At 47.1% G+C, this 23,396-nt stretch overlaps 1 protein-coding gene across 1 annotated transcript; it reads left to right on the top strand.

Moving 5' to 3' along the window:
• On the top strand, positions 1 to 23,396 carry ngef (neuronal guanine nucleotide exchange factor). The gene is given in 16 exon segments (XM_047035580.1): positions 1 to 579; positions 4,270 to 4,372; positions 4,989 to 5,363; positions 7,719 to 7,798; positions 9,214 to 9,302; positions 9,304 to 9,462; positions 10,820 to 10,980; positions 11,582 to 11,734; positions 13,412 to 13,541; positions 14,487 to 14,561; positions 17,299 to 17,388; positions 20,971 to 21,134; positions 21,383 to 21,541; positions 21,664 to 21,743; positions 21,848 to 21,952; positions 22,133 to 23,396. Coding segments are annotated over 16 exon segments (2,385 nt in total). The 5' UTR covers positions 1 to 368; the 3' UTR covers positions 22,384 to 23,396.

Below are 23,396 nucleotides of genomic sequence, written 5' to 3'. Positions count from 1 at the left end.
GGGAGGGAAAGAGAGAGAGGCTGGCTCAACGGCTGTCTGGGTAACTAACAACACGCCTGTCTCCAAGGCAGGGGGAGGAGACAGAGAGGGGCAGAAAGGAAGGGGGAGGAGAGAGGAGGGGAGAGAGAGCAGCCTGGACCCAGTCTGCCACTGGCCTTTGGAGTTTCTGAATCACTGACGTTTCTTTGAAGCTCTGAGGTGTTGTGTTGTCTCTGGATGCTACAGTTCACCAAGATGGAGTTCCTTCTGGATTCTGGATAGTCCTGACAGTCTCCCTTCACTCTGCCCTCTCCCCAGCCCCCAGCCTCCAGCCTGCAGAGTCCCTCTCGTGTGGATCCAGCAGAGGTTAGGGATAGGGGCTTGTTCCCATGGCGATGACTGCCCTGTTCAAGTGGTGGCCCAAGGCGCAGGAGCCGGCGGCGAAGAGTCCTTCTGCCGCGCAGCCGGCACACAGCCGCGATGATGAAGATGATGAAGATGACACCGGGAGCGGGACCGGGAAGGAGTTCATCCGACGTAACTCCCGTTTCTACCGGTCCATGAGGAAGAAGAAATTAGCGTCCACAGAACAGAGCGACAGTAAGAATATATTCAGTTCACTATAAGACTATATTACATTCAGTTTGATTCAGGGTTTTAAAAAAAGTATAAAACGACTACACAGTTAGTTTGTGGGTCAGGTGGATCTTAAAGAATAGCAGCCAGCTTCACGTGATAAACCCCCATTCATTCCTTCATCATGTCTTTGGATAACAGAGTCTCCATGGTTCCCAGAATCCTCTGACCTGGGTTGTTGTGGTTCTGTCAGAGAAGCGCTTGTGTTGTTGTGGTTCTGTCAGTGAAGCGCTTGTGTTGTTGTGGTTCTGTCAGAGAAGCGCTTGTGTTGTTGTGGTTCTGTCAGTGAAGCGCTTGTGTTGTTGTGGTTCTGTCAGTGAAGCGCTTGTGTTGTTTTGGTTCTGTCAGAGAAGCACTTGTGTTGTTGTGGTTCTGTCATAGAAGCGCTTGTGTTGTTGTGGGAGAAACACAGGCTCCACCGGTCCTAGTAGAAACCTGAAGAACAGGATCTGTAGATGGCAGGATGAGAGGATGGCTGGATGAAAGCATGGATGGGGCCTGGGTTTCTAAATCTCCCAGCCCAGGAGAGATGGACTTGAATGATGAATAATAATTTGTTTGTTTAACAAACACTTTTATTCAAAGTAATCTACGGGGGAAGGCTACCTCCTGATCTTCAGACTAATACTTTACCACTAAGCTATACCCAGTAATGGTCAAACTACCAGGCCAACCCCAGACATTTGCCTTCACAGTCCATTTATTCCCCCCGTCCAGTCCGTAGGATGTCAGATGCTTGATGAAGGACTTCTACGATGTACTTTACCAAATGGTAAAGCTGCCCTTAAATATTAGTCATGGTTACAGTTTGCCAGGTAATTACCTCCCAAAATTCGTTAGATGTTTAGTTAGGGTTAGGTAGTGTGATGAGGGTAAGGGTTAGGTAGTGTGATGAGGGTTAGGGTTAGGTAGTGTGATGAGGGTTAGGGTTAGGGTTAGGTAGTGTGATTAGGGTTAGGGTTAGGTAGTGTGATGAGGGTTAGGGTTAGGTAGTGTGATAGGGGTTAGGGTTAGGGTTAGGTAGTGTGATGAGGGTGATTGCTTCATGTCTGACTGGTCAGCTAGACAGGATCAGGCGCCCTAGTTAAACAAGACTATCAATAAAGAAACTGCCCATATAACCAACATGACCACTGTCATAAAATATACAAACACTTCCTCTAAGGTGCGCTAAGTTCACGTACGTCGTTTTTTTACAGTGTTTTAGACAGGAGGCTTTTGTAGAGCAATGAAAGAAGTTACATAACAAACAAGGATTTATGACCTGTGCCTGTGATCATCTTATCTCTCAGTGCTCTTTCGCACCTTATTGTAATTGCACCAAAACCGTTTTCCAACTTTTTCAGACTATTGTGATCCTCCTATCCAGATGACCAAACATGGGGAACTGACAGTGCAGAGAAATATTTTTCCTTATGAAGAAAAATATATTTTCCGACTGTAGCAAGTCCAAACTAGCAATTTCTTCTGTTTTGAAACAGAAGTGAATCCAACCATCTGCCTCCTTCTGATTAGAGAACGGGCTCATTATCAGACTGCATGGCCAGCATGGGTAGGGGGAATATCTTTGAGTGTTTTAAACGTAAATATGAAAAGCTTCTTTTGTCCAGGCAGTTACGTAACATTGTATTAGTGTGGTGAGCAGTATAGTGAGTAGCCCAGACATACAAAGTCTGTTTCAAAATGGTGTTCTTACCTCCACACCCACCAAACACCCCACAGGGTCAAGGGTCACAGTGTCCCTGTTGCTATGTGCTGTGAGACATGTCCCTGTTGCTGTCTGTCTGGTGAGGGTGACCTGTCTGTCTGGTGAGGGTGGCCTGTCTGGTGAGGGTAACCTGTCTGTCTGGTGAGGGTGACCTGTCTGTCTGGTGAGGGTGACCTGTCTGTCTGGTGAGGGTGACCTGTCTGTCTGGTGAGGGTGACCTGTCTGGTGAGGGTAACCTGTCTGTCTGGTGAGGGTGACCTGTCTGTCTGGTGAGGGTGACCTGTCTGTCTGGTGAGGGTGACCTGTCTGGTGAGGGTAACCTGTCTGTCTGGTTAGGGTGACCTGTCTGTCTGGTGAGGGTGACCTGTCTGTCTGGTGAGGGTAACCTGTCTGTCTGGTGAGGGTGACCTGTCTGTCTGGTGAGGGTGACCTGTCTGTCTGGTGAGGGTGACCTATCTGTCTGGTGAGGGTGACCTGTCTGTCTGGTGAGGGTGACCTGTCTGTCTGGTGAGGGTGACTGCTCCGTGCTCGGAGACTAGATGGAATTTCATGTCCATAGTGTTCACAACCCTTCACAGGATGAAGGGAAACTGTAGAACCAGGAAGTGATACTGTTGAACCAGGAAGTGATATCTCTTTATCCCCCTTGTGTGTCTACCTGCATGGAAAGGTTTCTGACCCGGAAAACCTAATCCTAACCCTATCTATAGCAACAACATAGTAGTTAATTAAGAACTGCAAAGTAGTTACCCTTCATTCCAGTTTAGACTTACAATTTATAATATCAGTGAAACTTGGTTAAGTAGAGGCTAATATTAATCTCGTTTTGGTTGCACAACTTTCAACTGGCCCTTCACAACATCCACTCACACCTCTGCTATAAAGTTAGATGGTAGTTCATGAAACCTTCATGTTAAGTGTTACTATGAAGTTAAATGATAGTTGTTGCCAAATGGGTTTTCCAATAAGCTCCTAGCAACCAGTCCTCATGGGTGTCGCAGTGTCACCTCATTAACACAACCTTTGAGCCCTAAACGGCTCCTAAATGTCTAACCAGATACAAGTGGCTAGAGTCCACAATAATCAAAAGTCTAAGAAGTCAACAACTGATTAAGTTTAGCGTAACAGACTGACCAGTCTTTAACTGATAAGAAATATTGTGAATAAAAACTATAGAGGGTACAATTTCTGGGGGGGTGCTTGCGTTGGTTGCAGATAGGTGCATTTTTTTACTGACATTTTACAACCGATATTTCTGTATATTTAATATAAAAATGCATACCTATTATTTGTGAAGATTGCATAGATTTAAAAGCACATATTTGTTCAGTTCCCTGCAAGATGGAATGGTGATAGGCTGAAGCACTTCATACACTGACCAAAATTATAAACGCAAAACTTTAGTTTTGCCCCGATATTTCATGAGCTGAACTTTTTTACGGACACAATAGGCTTATTTCTCTCAAATATTGTTCACAAATCTGTCTAAATCTGTGTTAGTGAGCACTTCTCCTTTGCCAAGATAACCCATCCACCTTACAGGTGTGTTACACAAACACAAGACCTGTAAGTGTGCATTACACACATTAAGGCTTGAGGAGATTGTTCACGTGTCCCTGGGTGTGGTAATCTACTGGAGCACACAGGCTGCCTCTAGAAACACATTCCTTTGTACAACTGGCTTTCAAATTCATTACTGCCTGCCATTCTGCCTCGTGTGCTGACTGAAGTTGTGTGCGTGTGAATGTGTGTGTATTGTGTGAGAGTGTGTGTGTGTTTCTGAGAGAAAAATTGCAATTCTTTCAACAATTGTTTTAATTTAACAAATTACCCCCCCTCGCCCTTCCCTCCCCCTTTCACCCTCCCTCATCATTTCTCCCCCCCTCACCCTTTCTCAACCCGTTCCCCCCTCACACTCCCTCACCTCACCCCACCAACACACACAGTGTCTCCCAAGTCAGGGTCAGAATCCAGCAGCTCCAGCAGGTCCCGCTCCCACCTCAGCCCCCCTGCATTGCAGAAACCCCCCAGCTCCCCCCTGACCCGGCGGTAAGCCTGTGCACACACACACATATACACGCACGCACACACACATATACACACACACATACAAATTCTCAGTAAAGTGAAAATCAACTAGTACCTGTAGCAGGTGTCGTCGTGCCGTTCATCAGTCACTTCCGTACTCAGGTCCTCTGACTTACAAACCTTTACTAACCTTTACAAACATCACTTCAACCAGCTTACCACTGAAAAGCTCTTCAATGGCGTGGGTGGGCGGTGTTTATACTGGGGAGTGAGTTTATACAATTCAACGCAGCTACATACATTTCTTCTCTTCAAAATGTTAACATAAGCGTCGTCTTTCAGCCTCTATGGAGGTCAAACACAAACAACAAATATACATTATGTACATATCATGAACTATTTCACAGAGCAAAACCCAGTGGAGACACACAAGCAGATTTGAGTGTCACTGCCTCTCATAGCCACACTCTTCCTCCTCCTACCTTCAAGCCCTCTGTGACATGCTTGCGTGTAAAAAGGGCTTTACAAATACATTTGATTTGATTTGATTTTGATTTGATTCATCTCCTCTTCCTCCTACCCTTACTCCTCCCTTCCTTTTCTCCTCCCCCATCATCCTTTCCCTGTCGGGTTTCAGTTTACCAGCCTCTCCTAGAATACACCATTCCAACACCGGGTTGCCAAGCAACGGGGACTCCAGGAGCCCACGCTCTGCCTCCGACAAGGCCCCGGCCGAGGGAGAGAGGAGAGAAGGAGGAGGGGCCGGGGACAGAGGGAGGAGAGGAGGAGAGAGAACGGAAGGAGCTGCTTCCTCTGTCTCCAGCGGTCTGTTTGGAGTCTCTCCTGCCGACGCTGGACTGTTCTACCGGACGCACGCAGCTCACAGCAGAGACATGGAGGGCCTATCACAGCGCACTGCCACAGCCTGCTCCCTAGGGGGGGCCGGAGGGGACACACAGAGCCCCCGAAGACCCAGCACAGAGCGGGCCAGCCTGGAGGGGGTGAAACTCAGGTAGGGAAGAGAGGGTGGGGAGGGGGGGAGGAGAGGGAGAATGGGGAAAAGAGGGGAAGGAGAGGGTGGGGAGGGGGAGAGGAGAGGAGAGGGAGAATGGGGAAAAGAGGGGAAGGAGAGGGTGGGGAGGGGGAGAGGAGAGGGAGAATGGGGAAAGGAGGGGAAGGAGAGGGTGGGGAGGGGGAGAGGAGAGGAGAGGGAGAATGGGGAAAAGAGGGGAAGGAGAGGGTGGGGAGGGTGAGAGGAGAGGAGAGGGAGAATGGGGAAAGGAGGGGAAGGAGAGGGTGGGGAGGGGGAGAGGAGAGGGAGAATGGGGTAAGGAGGGGAGAGGAGAGGGTGGGGAGGGGGAGAGGAGAGGAGAGGGAGAATGGGGTAAGGAGGGGAGAGGAGAGGGTGGGAAGGGGGAGAGGAGAGGAGAGGGAGAATGGGGTAAGGAGGGGAGAGGAGAGGGGGAGGAGGGGCTGCTAGAGGAGGGGGTACAGGTAGGGAGGGGAGGGGGGAGGTCAGGGGGGGGAAGAGAGGGAGATGAGGGGGATAAGGGGGGAGAAGAAAAGGGAGGAAAGGGGAGAGGAGGGGAGGAGAAGGAGTGGAGGAGGGGGAGAGAGGAAGACGGGAGTTGAGGAATAGTTATAAAGATGAGAGGTCCATTGTTGTCGATGCTTTCTCATAAGCTTTCCTCTGTTCATTTAAAATTGAACATTTTACATTTAATTGTTTGAAGAACAACAGTGTTTTAGATCCGGTTGTCAGACAAACATGATAATGAGGTTTATTCTTGTCAGTGGAACACAGGTATGTCATAAAAAACTAAACAAACGTTTGATTTGTTTGACTGAGCGACTGCTGCTATGTGCTCATTATGTCGTTATTTAGTCTAGTCTGAATTGCCTGTTCATATTCCTGTCATCCCTCATGTTCACAGTTCTGCACTGCAGAATTTCTGTAACAAGTGTGACCTTGTGCTGCGGTGTCGAACCAGAAGGATGGAAATGCTTTTCAATTCCTTCTTGTCCTCTCCTCTGATGTTCTCATTGGCTGTGATTCAGTGCGGCTGCTGGTCTGTCAAGGGGGAGGGGAAGCTGATTTTCAGCCTACATCCTAAAAACGTTGCATTTATTTGACTAGTTCACTGGCTAGTTCACCCCTTCTACACTAGCCTAACCCACTGAATGAATGAATGAATTATCTAACAAAACAATATTAATCTCAAAGGAGGAAATTTGGAAATTAGGTTAAACTGAAACAAGGAACGTGGTGTATAATTGTATGAAATGAATGATGAAAATTGGTTAGCAATTTCGTCAAGCAAATACCAAGAAATAGGTTGCTCCAGTTTATCTTTCAACTACTAGTTGCAAAATCCGCGATGGGACTGAGCATGAATAGCTTTGATGACTTTTTATAGAACAAAATTAATGTCAATCAAAAGTAGGTGCAGTCTTTCGACAGACCCTCCAATCATCACACGGAAGCCCAGCGTCCAGGCCATCCCACTCCTCTATTCACCCCCAGAGACGCTGAGCGTCCAGGGCGGGACATAATCGCAGCATTTATCCAATGGCCGTATAGTTTCATAGCACTGAAAAAAACTGTTCAAAGCAGCCCCATTGAAGTCCATGGAAGCTGAGCTTCAACAGGGAAATGCACTGTGGCACTACGGGAATGTATGAGAAGGAAATCAGTCAGTTGACCTGCTAATATATGTAGCTGATTCTGAACGAACTCTGAACGTGTTCTAACGCATTTAAAATGTTAACACAATAGTAAATATTTGACAATTTTTTAAATGTTAGGGGAAGCTGCACTTCTGGTGTGATTGCCTTTGGCAAGACACAACCTGTATTCTCTCTCATATATCCTGATCTCGCTCGGGCCTGCAAACGGGACGGACATGCTGCCCCCTCCTCCCTCAGTTACTACGCACTACATTTTAACAAATATATTTTTAGGCTACACATGTCCTACATAATTGGAAAGCTACGATTCTTGTGCTTGTACTTATAGAAAGCATTTCAAGATCAAGTCGCAGCAGCAAGTATTACCAACGTCTTTGTCCAGTCACAAATATGTAAAGAAAGCAAAAGCAAACTATTCTACTCACCCTGAAAGGTTCAGCCTGGTCCAGGTATGCAACATATCCCAACAAAAACCTTTTTTTTGTGTAAATGAGCAGCAGCAAATGTAAGCTTTTTATCTATGCATTCTTCATAAATAATAAGAGGTGCATACTTATTTAAAATATAGAGAAATATCAGTTGTAAATGTTTTGTAAAAAATCTGACCCATTTGCAACCAACGCAAGCACACCTCACAATCTCCCCAGAAAGTGTCTCTAGTTCTTTCTTCTTCTTTCAGAATACTAAACAACGGAGAGAGCTCTTCTCAGATGAAGATCGAGTCCATCTGCCACACCCTGAACATCGTCAAAAACATAGGTGAGAAGAGAGGAGAAGATGTGGAGGTGAAAACACAGAGTGGAGGAGAGGTAGAGGTGGAGACACAGAGGGGTTAGGGTGTAACTGTAACACTAGGCTCTGCTCGCTGGCTAAACCAGCTGCTCACTACATGCACAATTTGATATAGTTTTTGAGAGAAGCCCCTGGTAAATAAATCAAATATTAAATGTTACTGTTGTAGAACAGGTGTGTTCAGACTAGGGTCCGTCTAAGGATGCCTGTTGAACATGACGGAACAGGGACTCATATTCATGGACTGTAAAAAGTGTTCACCAAACTTCATCTTATACAGGTCTCTCTCTCTCTTTCTCTCCATTTCTCTCTCTCTCTTTCTCTCCATTTCTCTCTCTCTTTCTCTCTCTCTCCCTCTCTCTCTCAGCTCCTGTCTCAGTAAGTCTCTCTCTCCCTTTGTAAAGTTTCTCTCTCTGCATGTACTCTTCCTACTTCCTCGTGTCTCAGTAACACTTCTCTCTCTCTCCGTGCCTCTTATGTAAGTGTTAGCTCGGACGCCCACCTTGGTGAGTTTCTGAATATGACGGTGGTTCTTATGCAACACGTTCAAAGTCACCCTAACCCTAAACCCTCCTGCAGCACACAAACAACACAGGATGTAGACACAGACATAAGCTGTGCAAACTCAGCCTTTTTCCTCTGTAAGAAATCACCAGCTTCAGAAAAAAATCTGCTCTCTTGAACCTGCCCCCTACCTACCCCTACCTGCCCCCACCTCCCTCTCCCTGTCCCTTACTTACCCTCACCTCCCTCTTCCTGTCCCCACCTCCCTCCCTGCCCCCCCCCCACACCCCCTGACTGCCCCCCTCCCTGCCCCCTATCCTCCCCGCCCTCCATTTTCCCCCCTCCCTGACTCCATATGCAGACACAAATCATGGAATAGCTTTAGCAGAATGCCAGCCATGCATGAGAGAAACGTTACAAGGGAACTGATTGTTCTTTGTACATGAAGTACATGAACACACAGTGTCCTTCACCTCCTTCCTCAGACGGAGCTGGTAGTGGGCATGGAGGGGAAGCCATGTTCTGCATTCATGATTGATCTGACTGCATGATACCTTGTGTACTTTGCTTTGGATAAAAGCATCTTCCCAATGAATAGTTGTCAGTCGAGGCCTTTTAATTAGTAAAATATTCAGAGTGACATAAGTTATATTTGTACATTACTTTGGTTAAAAGTGACTACGGGTGAGAAAAATGTACATTATCATTATTATTATCTATTATAATTGTTGTTATTATTATTACTGTTATCATTCTTATTATTGTTATCATTATTGTTGCTAATACTATTCTCATTATTCTTCTTATTATTGTTGTTATTATTATTATTGCTATTGTTGTTAATATTTTCGTTATCGTTATTATTCTCATCCCTCCAGCCTTCCTGTACCAGGAGTACCGGGACACATCCAAACAGCAAGAGATCGAGCAGCGTCGGCAGCGTGACGGGGGTAACGTCTCCCGGCCCGGGGGGCCCAGGGGGGGGCGGGGGGGCCACCTCGCCCCCGGCCCTGCAGCTGCAGCTGAGGAACAACACTCGCTCCCTCAGCCTGTGGCAGAACCTGGAGGCCGTGCAGCACAGCGGGCTGCTGGAACTGCTGCCCCAGAGGGAGATCATCATCCAGGAGGTGAGGGCGAAGGCTGAAGGTCTACCCGGGGGGAGGGAGGTGAGGGTGAAGGCTGAAGGTCTACCCGGGGGGAGGGAGGTGAGGGTGAAGGCTGAAGGTCTACCCGGGGGGAGGGAGGTGAGGGCGAAGGCTGAAGGTCTACTAGGGGAGGGAGGTGAGGGTGAAGGCTGAAGGTCTACCCGGGGGAGGTGAGGGTGAAGGCTGAAGGTCTACCCGGGGGGAGGGAGGTGAGGGCAAAGGCTGAAGGTCTACTAGGGGAGGGAGGTGAGGGTGAAGGCTGAAGGTCTACCCGGGGGGAGGGAGGTGAGGGCGAAGGCTGAAGGTCTACTAGGGGAGGGAGGTGAGGGTGAAGGCTGAAGGTCTACCCGGGGGAGGTGAGGGTGAAGGCTGAAGGTCTACCCGGGGGAGGGAGGTGAGGGTGAAGGCTGAAGGTCTACCCAGGGGGAGGGAGGTGAGGGTGAAGGCTGAAGGTCTACCCGGGGGAGGGAGGTGAGGGTGAAGGCTGAAGATCTACCCGGGAGAGGGAGGTGAGGGCAAAGGCTGAAGGTCTACCCAGGGGGAGGGAGGTGAGGGTGAAGGCTGAAGGTCTACCCGGGGGAGGGAGGTGAGGGCGAAGGCTGAAGGTCTACCCGGGGGAGGTGAGGGCGAAGGCTGAAGGTCTACCCAGGGGGAGGGAGGTGAGGGCGAAGGCTGAAGGTCTACCCAGGGGGAGGGAGGTGAGGGTGAAGACTGAAGGTCTACCTGGGAGAGGGAGGTGAGGGTGAAGGCTGAGGGTCTACCTGGGAGAGGGAGGTGAGGGTGAAGGCTGAAGGTCTACCCAGGGGAGGTGAGGGTGAAGGCTGAAGGTCTACCCGGGAGAGGGAGGTGAGGGCGAAGGCTGAAGTTCTACCCAGGGGGAGGGAGGTGAGGGTGAAGGCTGAAGGTCTACCTGGGAGAGGGAGGTGAGGGTGAAGGCTGAAGGTCTACCTGGGAGAGGGAGGTGAGGGCGAAGGCTGAAGGTCTACCCAGGGGGAGGGAGGTGAGGGTGAAGGCTGAAGGTCTACCCGGGGGAGGGAGGTGAGGGCGAAGGCTGAAGGTCTACCCGGGGGAGGGAGGTGAGGGCGAAGGCTGAAGGTCTACCCAGGGGGAGGGAGGTGAGGGCGAAGGCTGAAGGTCTACCCAGGGGAGGTGAGGGCGAAGGCTGAAGGTCTACCCGGGGGAGGGCGGGGGGTCAAGGGCGGAAAGAGAGGGCCAGGTAGGTCATGTAGACAGATCATGATCTGGAATGGAAACTTTTAGTGAGTGTACCCAGTGAATGTGGTATGGATGTACTTTATAATCTATACTTTGGTGACATATTTCTGGTCCTGTCTCCAAGGCCATGTTTGAGCTGGTGACGTCTGAGGCGTCCTACTACAAGAGCCTGGAGGTCCTGGAGACTCACTTCCTGCGGAACCCGGGGCTGGTCAACACTCTCAGCCAATCAGACATGCACTTCCTGTTTTCAAATATTGAAGAGGTGATGAAAGCCAGTGAAAGGTAAAACGATTATTCATTCTGTGGTTGCTTTGTTATTTGGTATAATTAGGCCCTAGCTGTAGATACTGTGCCTCCAACAATACGTCAAATACTGTATTTTAGAAATAGAATCGAGACGGCTTAGATCAGTGAACCATTAACTAGTTAACACCCTCAATAATTATGGTAACAATACTGTTTAACAAGCCATTAGGTGCGTTTGACATGGACTGCAGCTGCATGAAACGACCGGCGAGAGTAGCCGCTTGCAGTCGGGGAGGAGTTGAAAACGGCTCTGTGAAGTCGGACATTTCAGCTTCTCGTGGTTTGCTGCGCTGACGTCAGTCACGGCGCTGTTTGCTTACTTTACTCTATTTATAATTAAACGTAGTCTTTTCGTTAGTGAAGAAGCGGAGTAAAACCCTTTCTCCCATAAATGTTTAATTCAATTCAACTGTTTGGTCCGGATTTGAGCATTGGCGAAACTGAAGGTGTCCCATTAATACAAAACACACGTCAAAGTTGTCGTGTGTGAGACCCCGCATGTCGGGTCATGTCGAACGCACCTATTGATGCAACCCTTGTTTTGCTGTCCCTGTCTGATGATGTCACATCCTGCCAGGTTCCTGATGGACCTGGAGAACCGCATTGAGCAGTCGATCCAGATCTCCGACGTTTGTGACATCGTCTGCCTCCACGCCAGGGAGCACTTCCACGTGTTCATCGCCTACGTCATCAACCAGGTCTACCAGGAGAAGAACTACCGACGCATCCTGTGGGTGAAACACTGTCTCTTACTGATGATTTCAGCTTTGTCATCTCTCGTGGTTCATGGTGGTGGGGCTTTGAGCATATGGTTTGTCAGGCAAAGCCATTCTGAAATCAGCAATTTTACTAACCCTAACACAGAATTGTGTTTTTTCATGGTCAAGCCCATCAATTCTACTAACCACAGCTGTTACATGCCATATCTGGTTAACGGCTGACCACACAGACGTGACATGATATAGAACCAGACTAAAGCAATACAACGTTTATATTTCTGGGCCTAGTTTTACCACTGTAGAGTCAGACTGACAGCATTCCGGCTGTCTGTCTGCGGAACAGGACAGTCCACTGACAGACTTGTGTGACTGGCAGCTATGAGAACAATACAACCACACCCCTTTGCTATAATAACATGCCGCTCAGTCATGTGTTCATAAGGGCAAAGGTGTGTGTGAGAAAACAGAGTATTGTATGTCTTTGTGTGAGTGTGTGTGTTGCTGTGTCTGTGGTCTCGATGGTGAACAGGGCCAGCGTCTCTCCTCATCTCACCCTAACGTCCTCTCATGGAGAATGTGTGTGTGAGTTTGTGTGTGAGTGTGTGTGTGAGTGCACGCGAGTGTGTGTGTATGTAGGAAAGAGACACAGTGTGTAAATCGGGAGCAGTAGTGACCATAACATCCAAATCTCAGTGAGATCATGAGACTTTAACAGGGAAACTGTTAACATAGAGATCTCCCTGTCTGACTGGATGGCAGGTTCTAATGTAGAGATCTGACAGGATGGCAGGTTTTGTTGTTATTGTCAGTCTGTGATGTATGACAATCCTCTGACAGATGTACTGTCCATCTTCATGCCACGCAAGTGAGCAAACCCTTCCGAACCTGAGGGACTCTTAAGAGGTTTCTGCTGCGGTCATACCAGAGCAGATTACCGTCAAGCTGCACTGCAGCTCTGGGGAACAAACAAAGGCTATTGTTACGCTCTCCCCCTGGCCTCTATGCAAAACACTTTTATAAAATGTAAAAATGGACCACAGGATCAGGGTCCCCTGGTGGCTGGCTGACTGAACTGTCAGGAGAGGGAGACGCATAGACAGGTTGTGGTGGATGTTGGGTCATACAAACAAAGCCTCATGGTTTGAATGCTGATGTTTTATCCTACCTGTTATGAGAGTTAACTTTTCTTATTAGAATCTAACAGTCCTCTAAAGTCAGATAGAAAAGTTAGCTATACTTAATTGACTAAATCTGTTGACTGTTTTTGAAGGTGATTGTTGTAAACTGACCTGAGACGACTTGTTGTGAGGCACACTGACACAAGCTACGGTCACACCTAATAATCAATAATAATATTGATTAAGAAAATAAACTATGGGTTTAATATGACCTTCTATACATCCAGAATCTTAGTGGAAATCAAGCTGGCTCTGTGTAGAGACTACTCAACTGTGGTCTATGTTTGTAGAGATTATTTCACTGTGGTCTATGTTTATAGAGACTATTAAAATGTGGTATGTTTGTAGTACGTCTGTTTTCTGATGACAAATTTACCATTTACATTTTGTTATTGTTAGTTGAAGTGTTTTTTAATCCAAAGTGACGTGCAAATAGTGCAACAACATTTACTGTATGTGTTCACTGCTAACCTTCTGACAATCTTCACATGGTTTAATGTGTGGGCCCAGACAGGGAAACCAGGCGTTCCGTGAGACCATGGCTGGGCTGGAAAACCACTCCCGGGTCCGAGGCCTGTCCTTCACATCCTTCCTCATCCTCCCCTTCCAGAGGATCACCCGGCTCAAACTGCTGGTTCAGGTCAGTGAGTCAAACAGGAGCTGGTGGTTCAGGTCAGTGAGTCAAACAAGAGCTGGTGGTCCAGGTCAGTGAGTCAAACAGGAGCTGGTGGTTCAGGTCAGTGAGTCAAACAGGAGCTGCTGGTTCAGGTCAGTGAGTCAAACAGGAGCTGGTGGTTCAGGTCAGTGAGTCAAACAGGAGCTGGTGGTTCAGGTCAGTGAGTCAAACAGGAGCTGGTGGTTCAGGTCAGTAAGTCAAACAGGAGCTGGTGGTTCAGGTCAGTGAGTCAAACAGGAGCTGGTGGTTCAGGTCAGTGAGTCAAACAGGAGCTGGTGGTTCAGGTCAGTGAGTCAAACAGGAGCTGCTGGTTCAGGTCAGTGAGTCAAACAGGAGCTGGTGGTTCAGGTCAGTGAGTCAAACAGGAGCTGGTGGTTCAGGTCAGTAAGTCAAACAGGAGCTGCTGGTCCAGGTCAGTGAGTCAAACAGGAGCTGGTGGTTCAGGTCAGTGAGTCAAACAGGAGCTGGTGGTTCAGGTCAGTGAGTCAAACAGGAGCTGGTGGTTCAGGTCAGTGAGTCAAACAGGAGCTGGTGGTTCAGGTCAGTGAGTCAAACAGGAGCTGGTGGTTCAGGTCAGTGAGTCAAACAGGAGCTGGTGGTTCAGGTCAGTGAGTTAAACAGCCGCTCTGAACTTCCAGCATAGGAAGGGCTGTGTATAAAGTACATGTGTTATGACACGTTTGGTGTAATTGTCCATCTGAATCCCAAATTGCTGAAAGGAACAGCATAGTTCTCAGGTGATTCTGGTGAATCACCGGCATGGGTTGAAAGTTGTGACGGTGCAGTGAATCTGTTTGTTTTTACAGCCAGTCGTTGAGTGATGGCTGTGACGATGTCAAGGAAACACCCCAGCAGGGGACGGTATTATCAACGTCAGAGTTTGAGCGAGTCTTCTGTGTTGCTTCATAGAACATCCTGAAGAAAGCGGAGGAGAGCTCAGAGAGGGAGGCCAACGCCATCAAGGCTCACCAGCTGCTGGAGCAGGTAACCCTGGCCCTCATCCTAGCCCTCATCTTAGCCCTCCTCATCCTAGCCCTCATCTTAGCCCTCCTCATCCTAGCCCTCATCCTAGCCTTCCTCATCTTAGCCCTCATCCTAGCCCTCATCCTCATCTTAGCCCTCCTCATCCTAGCCCTCATCCTAGCCCTCCTCATCCTAGCCCTCATCCTCATCCTAGCCCTCATCCTAGCCCTCATCCTCATCTTAGCCCTCCTCATCCTAGCCCTCATCTTAGCCTTCCTCATCCTAGCCCTCATCCTAGCCTTCCTCATCTTAGCCCTCATCCTAGCCCTCATCCTCATCTTAGCCCTCCTCATCCTAGCCCTCATCCTAGCCCTCCTCATCCTAGCCCTCATCCTCATCCTAGCCCTCATCCTAGCCCTCATCCTCATCTTAGCCCTCCTCATCCTAGCCCTCATCTTAGCCCTCCTCATCCTAGCCCTCATCCTAGCCCTCCTCATCCTAGCCCTCATTCTTAACCCGGTAGCTTAACCCTAACCCTCATGCCTAGGAACATTCAGGGTGTGGTCGCTCACAAATGATCAACAACACAGTTGGTTCTGACAATGGCTGTCACACCTGTCTCTGACTCCCATGGAATGATACTGGATAGAAACCATCACCTGGCTCAATTCAATGGAATGTTGTTTCTAACTTGTACAGATCATTGTGGGGTTTGGTTTTGAAACTTGGAACTGCTTAAGATTATTTTTGACAACACTCTAAATTAAGGTTACATTAGCTACCATTTAACTGTATGGCAACACTTTACATTAAGGCAACATTAACCACCATTGTAAGCACATAGCATAACTTTATATAAAGGTTACATTACTTGCATTTACATTTATTCATTCAGCAGACGCTTTCATCCAAAGCGACTTCCAAGAGAGAGTTTTACAAAGTGCATAGGTCACTGATAATAACAACAAGATAGCCCCAAAAACATTGCGGGTAGCCAAAACATGAAGCACATATTGTGAACAACCAAAATAAGTGCCAAAGGGAAGAACCATAAGAGCATGTAGTTAAACAAGTTACAATTAAACAACATGAATTGCTACAAGTGCAAGTGTACCTGTAAAAAAGCAAGCAGCAGTAAAAAATATTTCACAGCGAGTACAACAATTTAAATCAGTTTAAATCAACAAGAGCAACAAGTGCTAAGCAAGAGTCATTGTGATCCTTGAGGAAACTAACATCGGGTCCAGCAAACCATTCCTAAGTACCGTTGTACTCCCGGAACAATTGTGTCTTGAGCCTTTTCTCGAAGGTGGGGAGACAGTCAGTGTCTCTGATGGAGGTGGGCAGTTGATTCCACCACTGGGGGGCCAGACGGGAGAAGAGCTTGTGTTGGGACCGGGCGGTCTTGAACGGTGGGACCACCAGGTGTTCTGAATCCCACCATGCATAACCCGCCCTCTTCAGAGGCCTACCTGATCTACAATCTACCCCAGGGGCGGTTTTAGGCACGGGCAGACCGGGGGGGCATTTTCTCATGTCACGTGGGGGGCGCTGAAGCATTTAAAAAAAAAGAAATCTCTGCGCGGTTTTCTCTTATCGATCATTTCAGTTTGTGGGGAATTGGCATATTGGCGCCCTCTTCAGGCAGCTGCAGGCACCCCTGCTTGCCGTGCAGCAGTTTTGTGTTCGTATGTCGCAGCCAGGTAGTAGCAGTGCTCGTTCTGGGGGCTCTCGGGGGATTTCTTTCTCCCGGGAGGGGGGGGGGGGTGCAAGTGATAAACTTGCCCTGGGCGCGCAATGTGCCAGAACCGCCACTGATCTACCCAGACGCTCCCATGTTACCCCGCTCCTCATCTCCCTCCACTGGCTACCCATCACGGCCCTCATCAGATTCAAAACCCTGGTACTGACCTTCCGAGCAGTGAACGGGACTGCACCGACTACATCAAGTCTCTCCTGCAGCCTTACACCCCCACCCGCCACCTACGGTCTTCTTCAGACAACCGCCTGGTGGCCCCACCGTTCAAGATCGCCCGTTCCCAAGACAAGCTCTTCTCCTGTCTGGCCTCCCAGTGGTGGAATCAACTCCCCTCCTCCATCACAGACTGTCTCCACCTTCAAGAAAAGGCTCAAGACGCACTTGTTCCAGGAGTACAGCGGCACTTAGGAATGCTTGGCTGGACCTGAAGAAGGGTGGAGAAGGTAGAAAAATGTTGTGAGGGTTTGAAGCAAAGTTAATTTTGTTCAGAAAGTTACTTACATACAAACGTGTCAGAAGGCCCAGTGTGGGGGAGGGTGAGGATATTGTGAAGGGGGAGTTGAAGGTTGTGTTAACAAAACAAGATCAATATTAGCCTCCACTTACCTCTGGAAAGCCCAACCTCTCCCATACCAAGTTTCACTTATGCAAAATATTATACCTCTATACCCTTGTTACCATATGTATTGCTATGTAGTTTATTTTAGTGAAGCTTCTTATTGCTTTTTTAATTTTAAGGATACACAAATAACTACAACATTCATTATAATTCTTATTTGAAGATTGTCTGCAGATAGTTGTTCAACATGGCAGGTGTTGCCTCTGTGTCAGTACAAGGTTTTATGATGCAGAACTGTGTTCTGTAAAGCTGTTTCTGCCCCTGTGTCAGTTCTGGGCTGTTTCTGCCCCTGTGTCAGTTCTGGGCTGTTTCTGCCCCTGTGTCAGTTCTGGGCTGTTTCTGCCCCTGTGTCAGTACAGGGTTTTTTCTGTGTTTCTCAGATTGTGAAGGAGTGTAACGAGGGTGTGAGGAAGATGAGTCGCACCGAGGAACTCATCAGCATCGAGAAAACACTGGAGTTCAAATCCAAGGTACTGTAAAACACTAAATGTTTTATTCAGCAAATAGTCAGTGACAATAAAATGCTTAAGACAAGACTACGGTCAACGAGGTAGCAGCAATTAAAGAAATAAGCAAAATAAAACAGAAATAAGCAAAAATAGAGCTGCAAGCAGCGATGCAGGTTCCTCTTCAAAATAAAATGTACATTGTAGAAGGTCAAGAGTTGGACAACAACAGAACTAAATGTATTCATGCGTGGCAAACAACAACAGGCTGCATGGAGATTCAAACTCAAGAGCATATGGTTGCTAGTCAGAGCATGTGGTTGCTAGTCAGAGCATGTGGTTGCTAGTCAGAGCATGTGGTTGCTAGTCAGAGCATGTGGTTGCTAGTCAGGGCATGTGGTTGCTAGTCAGAGCATGTGGTTGCTAGTCAGCCTCTCTATCCTCTCTGCTACACATCAACTATTTCGTTTTTATGAATAGAAAGGGAAGAGTATTAGCTTTGGTCAGCTTTTGGACAAAGTTTAAACAGCTGTAATTCCATCATATTTTGACTTACCAAGTTGAAATGGTGCATGGTACTTCAGAGGGATGTCATATTGAAGCCAATGAGGTTTGGAAACCGTTTGGAAACCGGCGTATGTGGGCCATTAGCGGTCTGGGAGTAGTGATTGACCTGTTGTATCATTGAGCCAAATTTGAAAACATGCTTTCTATACATGCTGCCTAGTCTTTCCCTGAGACAGAGAGACGTGACAGTATGACATGACAGTATGACGTGACAGAGAGACGTGACAGAGAGACGTGACAGCATGATGTTACAGTATGACGTGACAGAGACATGTGACAGTATGACGTGACAGTATGACGTGACAGAGAGACATGACAGCATGACGTGACAGTATGACGTGACAGCATGACGTTACAGTATGATGTGACAGTATGACGTGACAGAGAGACGTGACAGTATGATGTGACAATATGACGTGACAGTATGACATGACAGAGACATGTGACAGTATGATGTGACAGAGAGACGTGACAGTATGATGTGACAGAGAAACGTGACAGTATGACGTGACAGTATGACGTGACAGTATGACGTGACAGAGACATGTGACAGTATGACATGACAGTATGACATGACAGTATGACATGACAGTATGACGTGACAGTATGACGTGACAGTATGACGTGACAGAGACATGTGACAGTATGACATGACAGTATGACGTGACAGAGACATGTGATAGTATGACATGACAGTATGACGTGACAGCATGACGTGACAGTATGACGTGACAGTATGACGTGACAGCATGACGTGACAGTATGATGTGACAGCATGACGTGACAGTATGACATGACAGTATGACATGACAGTATGACGTGACAGTATGACGTGACAGTATGACGTGACAGAGACATGTGACAGTATGACATGACAGTATGACGTGACAGAGACATGTGACAGTATGACGTGACAGTATGACGTGACAGTGTGACATGACAGTATGACGTGACAGTATGACGTGACAGTATGACATGACAGTATGATGTGACAGTATGACGTGACAGCATGACGTGACAGCATGACATGACAGTATGACATGACAGTATGACGTGACTGCATGACGTGACAGTATGACGTGACAGTATGACGTGACAGCATGACGTGACAGTATGATGTGACAGAGACATGTGACAGTATGACGTGACAGAGACATGTGACAGTATGACATGACAGTATGACGTGACAGAGACATGTGACAGTATGACGTGACAGTATGAAGTGACAGTATGACATGACAGTATGACGTGACAGTATGACATGACAGTATGATGTGACAGTATGACGTGACAGCATGACGTGACAGCATGACATGACAGTATGACATGACAGTATGACGTGACAGAGACATGTGACAGTATGACGTGACAGAGACATGTGATAGTATGACATGACAGTATGACGTGACAGAGACATGTGATAGTATGACATGACAGTATGACGTGACAGCATGACGTGACAGCATGACGTGACAGTATGACGTGACAGTATGACGTGACAGTATGACATGACAGTATGACGTGACAGTATGACGTGACAGTATGACGTGACAGTATGACGTGACAGAGACATGTGACAGAGACATGTGACAGTATGACATGACAGTATGACATGACAGTATGACGTGACAGAGACATGTGACAGTATGACGTGACAGTATGAAGTGACAGTATGATGTGACAGTATGACGTGACAGCATGACATGACAGTATGACATGACAGAGACATGTGACAGTTTGACGTGACAGTATGACGTGACAGTATGACGTGACATTATGACGTGACAGTATGGCATGACAGTATGACGTGACAGCATGACGTGACAGTATGACATGACAGTATGACATGACAGTATGACATGACAGTATGACGTGACAGAGACATGTGACAGTATGACGTGACAGTATGACGTGCAGGGATCGAGTTCATGCCAGGGTGGGGTGTGGGGGTAACATAACACACTCAGTCACACAGACAGTTCTGAGCACATAGAGTAGAACTGCATCCACCCTGACTAAAATTAGTTGACCAAAACATTACCAGTACTAAGAACAAACCTTTCAGAAGAAATCATTGGGCAGTAAATATGTCTTTGGTGTGCTAACATCAGGGTTCTCAAACTTCTATATATCAAATTCAAGAGCTTCTCAGTGTCTCAAAATCCCAGGACTGGACAGACACACTTAATATTGCTAGTTTACGTACCCTTAGTAGAGTTAGACCTCATATTTAAATTGTTAAGATTCCTATATGTTTAATGTATGCACCTTCCTGGCCAAAGCTAATTCCTTGTCTGTGCAAACTTTCATGGAAATTCCAACCCATTCAGATTCTGATTAACACACATGCACAGACTCACACACAGATATTTTTCAAAATGATGATCACATTTGAAACTGCAGAATTGAAACCTTCTCTCATTCATTCATTCATTCATTTATTAATTCATTCTTTCATTTGCTCATGTATAAAACATCTTAAAACAATGAAAGAACAGAATCACGAGAAGCTCCTTTAGTCATATTTCTACAAAATATTGAACTGAAACTTGACCTTTTCACAACAATAGTGACCAACATGAAGTTTAGTCAATATCTTCAAAAGTATAATAACATCAACACATCACATCAACTATTTCGTTTTTATGAATAGAAAGGGAAGAGTATTAGCTTTGGTCATCTTTTGGACAAAGTTTAAACAGCTGTAATTCCATCATATTTTGACTTACCAAGTTGAAATGGTGCATGGTACTTCAGACACACATTCAGGGCCACACATTTAAACAATCAACAAGAAACAAAATGTTCTAATGTTTCTAGATTATTTTTAAGATATGAACATAATGTACTTCTTTGTTGTTGACTTGATTGATCAAAAGGTAAAGAATATAGAATTTCAAAATAACTCTGAATACACTGTTGTTTATTTTCAAATTCACACAATTCCAAGAGCACTGTGAACCACGAGTACAGCTCTAACCTGTTATCCTTACAGTTGTACACCTGATCAAGTTTTTATTCAACCTTTGACCTCCTCAGTCTGTGCCTGTCATCTCCCACTCTCGTTGGCTGCTGAAGAAAGGCGAGGTTCAGCAGATGACCGGCCCCAAGAGCACTAGGACCATGCGGAGCCGCAAGCTGTATCAGCCCCTGTACCTCTTCCTGTTCAACAACCTGCTGCTCGTCACCAAGCGCAGCTCCAGGTCAGCTTCACAGTCTATCCCACAATGCAGTGCAACCACAGGAAGTCACCCCACAATCACAGACAAGATGACAGAATGATCAAAGACTGGAAGCTCAAGACTTCTTTGTAAAACAACAACAACACAGTCTCTGGTTTGTGACTTTGTATCACAGAGCTTTGTTAAGATACTAATATTGGTTACTTGTGTGGGGGTGTGGCTGTCTGATGTGTGTGTATGGTGTGTGTATGGTGTGTTTCCCATGGTAGTGGGGACAGGTTCCAGGTGCTGGACTCCTGTCCGCGGGCCATGCTGAGGACGGAGGACCTGGAGGACCAGGGACAGCTGCTGGCCAGTGTCTTCACCCTCAAGCTGCTGGAGAACCAGGAAGACCGGCAGGTCAGCTACATGCTCAAGACCAGCAGCATGTAAGCTCTCGCCTGCTGGCTTCAGAACCAACACCTAAAACAACTAACAACTGAGTTAACAACTGCAAAACCAGTTTTTGTAACCAATGTGTTCCTCTCTGCCATGATGATGCTGTTGGCAGGAGCGACAAGCTGCGATGGATCTGTGCTCTCACTCCTAACAGACGCACACGCTTCACATCCACCAGCACCCACCAGGCTGGTGAGCTCATGCCGCTCTGATGATACACACACACGTTCATAATGTCAGTGCTAAACCTTGGAGAACTCCGTCTAACCTACAGGCCTTCCCTCTGGTCCTCTCAGACTCTCCCCAGGTGCAGTGTATTCAGTCCTACATGTCCCAGGAGCCTGACGAGCTCTCTATAGAGATGGCAGATGTCCTAAACATCCTGGAGAGGACGGTCGATGGTAAGAGAGGAGAGCTACTTCATCTCATGAGCAGGATCTCTGACACTCAACAGATTTTCTCCGCTTTGTTGGTCCTTTTTACATTTATGCATTTTAGCATTTTTCATTGCACACACTCCTTTTGTCCTTCCTGCACTCTCCTCCCTCTCTACCTCTCCTTGCTCTCCCTCCTCCCCCCAGGCTGGATGATGGGAGAGCGGCTCCACGATGGTGAGCGGGGCTGGTTCCCCAGCCGTGTGGTGGAGGAGATCCAGAACCAAGAGGTCCGAGCCCAGAACCTGCGCGAGTGCCAGCGGATCCACCAGGCTCAGGGGGGCTCCTCCTCCGGACCCAGGGGGGGCTCCAGGGGGGCTTCCAGGGGGGGCAGGCGCACTCCCAAAGTCTCCAACTTCTTTGGTACTTGGACAGACCAGCCGGAAGACGAGCAGTGAACCTCCAGACCACAAAGCCAGGGTGGTTGTGTGGTTAGACAGGGATGTGGTTTGATTCAGGGATTGCACCGACACATGTATTGTGCATCTGATTTTGTGCATTATGCCGTGCTGGGCTTGCTGGTTCAGAGCACTTACAAACCTGCATGCCTAATATAAACTTCCTCTGAAATGTTCTGGGACTGAATTATACTGCGACCCAGACCAGACCCAGGCTGGTGATAATCTACGCATGAGAGAACCAGCCTGTTTGCATGGAGAGCATGTGAATGTACTGTAACCAGCCTGTTCTCATGGCTAGGTATGGGTTAGCCTTCACCCTGTAACCACACCTGCTGCATAGTCTAGTACTTCGGAAGCGCATCGTTAGAGAAGCAAATCGCCCTCAACAATGACTTGACAAATCCACACTTTTGTAAAGAGAGACCTGTCTGTACAGAATGAACAAAACTAAAAAGCTAAATATAAGCCACCCAGTCAAGAATGGAAATCAACCATGAATGTATCAAGAATCTGTATATAAAGAACGTATAATTATGAAAGAAGGAAGGTGCTAACTTTTGCTCGAGGGTAGAATTAAGAATTTCAGGACTTTCACACGTGTATTTTGGAGTTAGGTCCCTTGCTAACACACACATGTGCAACAATCTTGCTTGACCAGTCCATCACCAAAACAAAAGCATGTGGAACACCCGAACAGAATGTGCCAGAACACCAACCAAACCGGCACATAATACGCGTGTGTGTTGTGTTTAAGTTATGTACATGTTTATATTGTCAACCTTAACAATGTTTAATGAAGAAATAATTATTACAGAATTACTGTCTCATTTCATTTTGTAAGATGTAATTGTAATTTATTGTTTATAAAAATAGATCTGAAATGAATTACTGTTGTTGTAACTGGGTTCAAACTGGTTTGACAGGTAGCTAACTTTAAGCACAGTTTTCCCAGCAATTGTGTTGATCTTGGAACATCTGTGTGAAAATCAAATAAACTGTGAGAAAGACAA

Source organism: Hypomesus transpacificus, chromosome 15 (assembly GCF_021917145.1).
Source record: "Hypomesus transpacificus isolate Combined female chromosome 15, fHypTra1, whole genome shotgun sequence".
NCBI classification, from domain to species: Eukaryota; Metazoa; Chordata; class Actinopteri; order Osmeriformes; family Osmeridae; genus Hypomesus; species Hypomesus transpacificus.
This window is presented reverse-complemented; position numbering and strand designations above follow the sequence as displayed.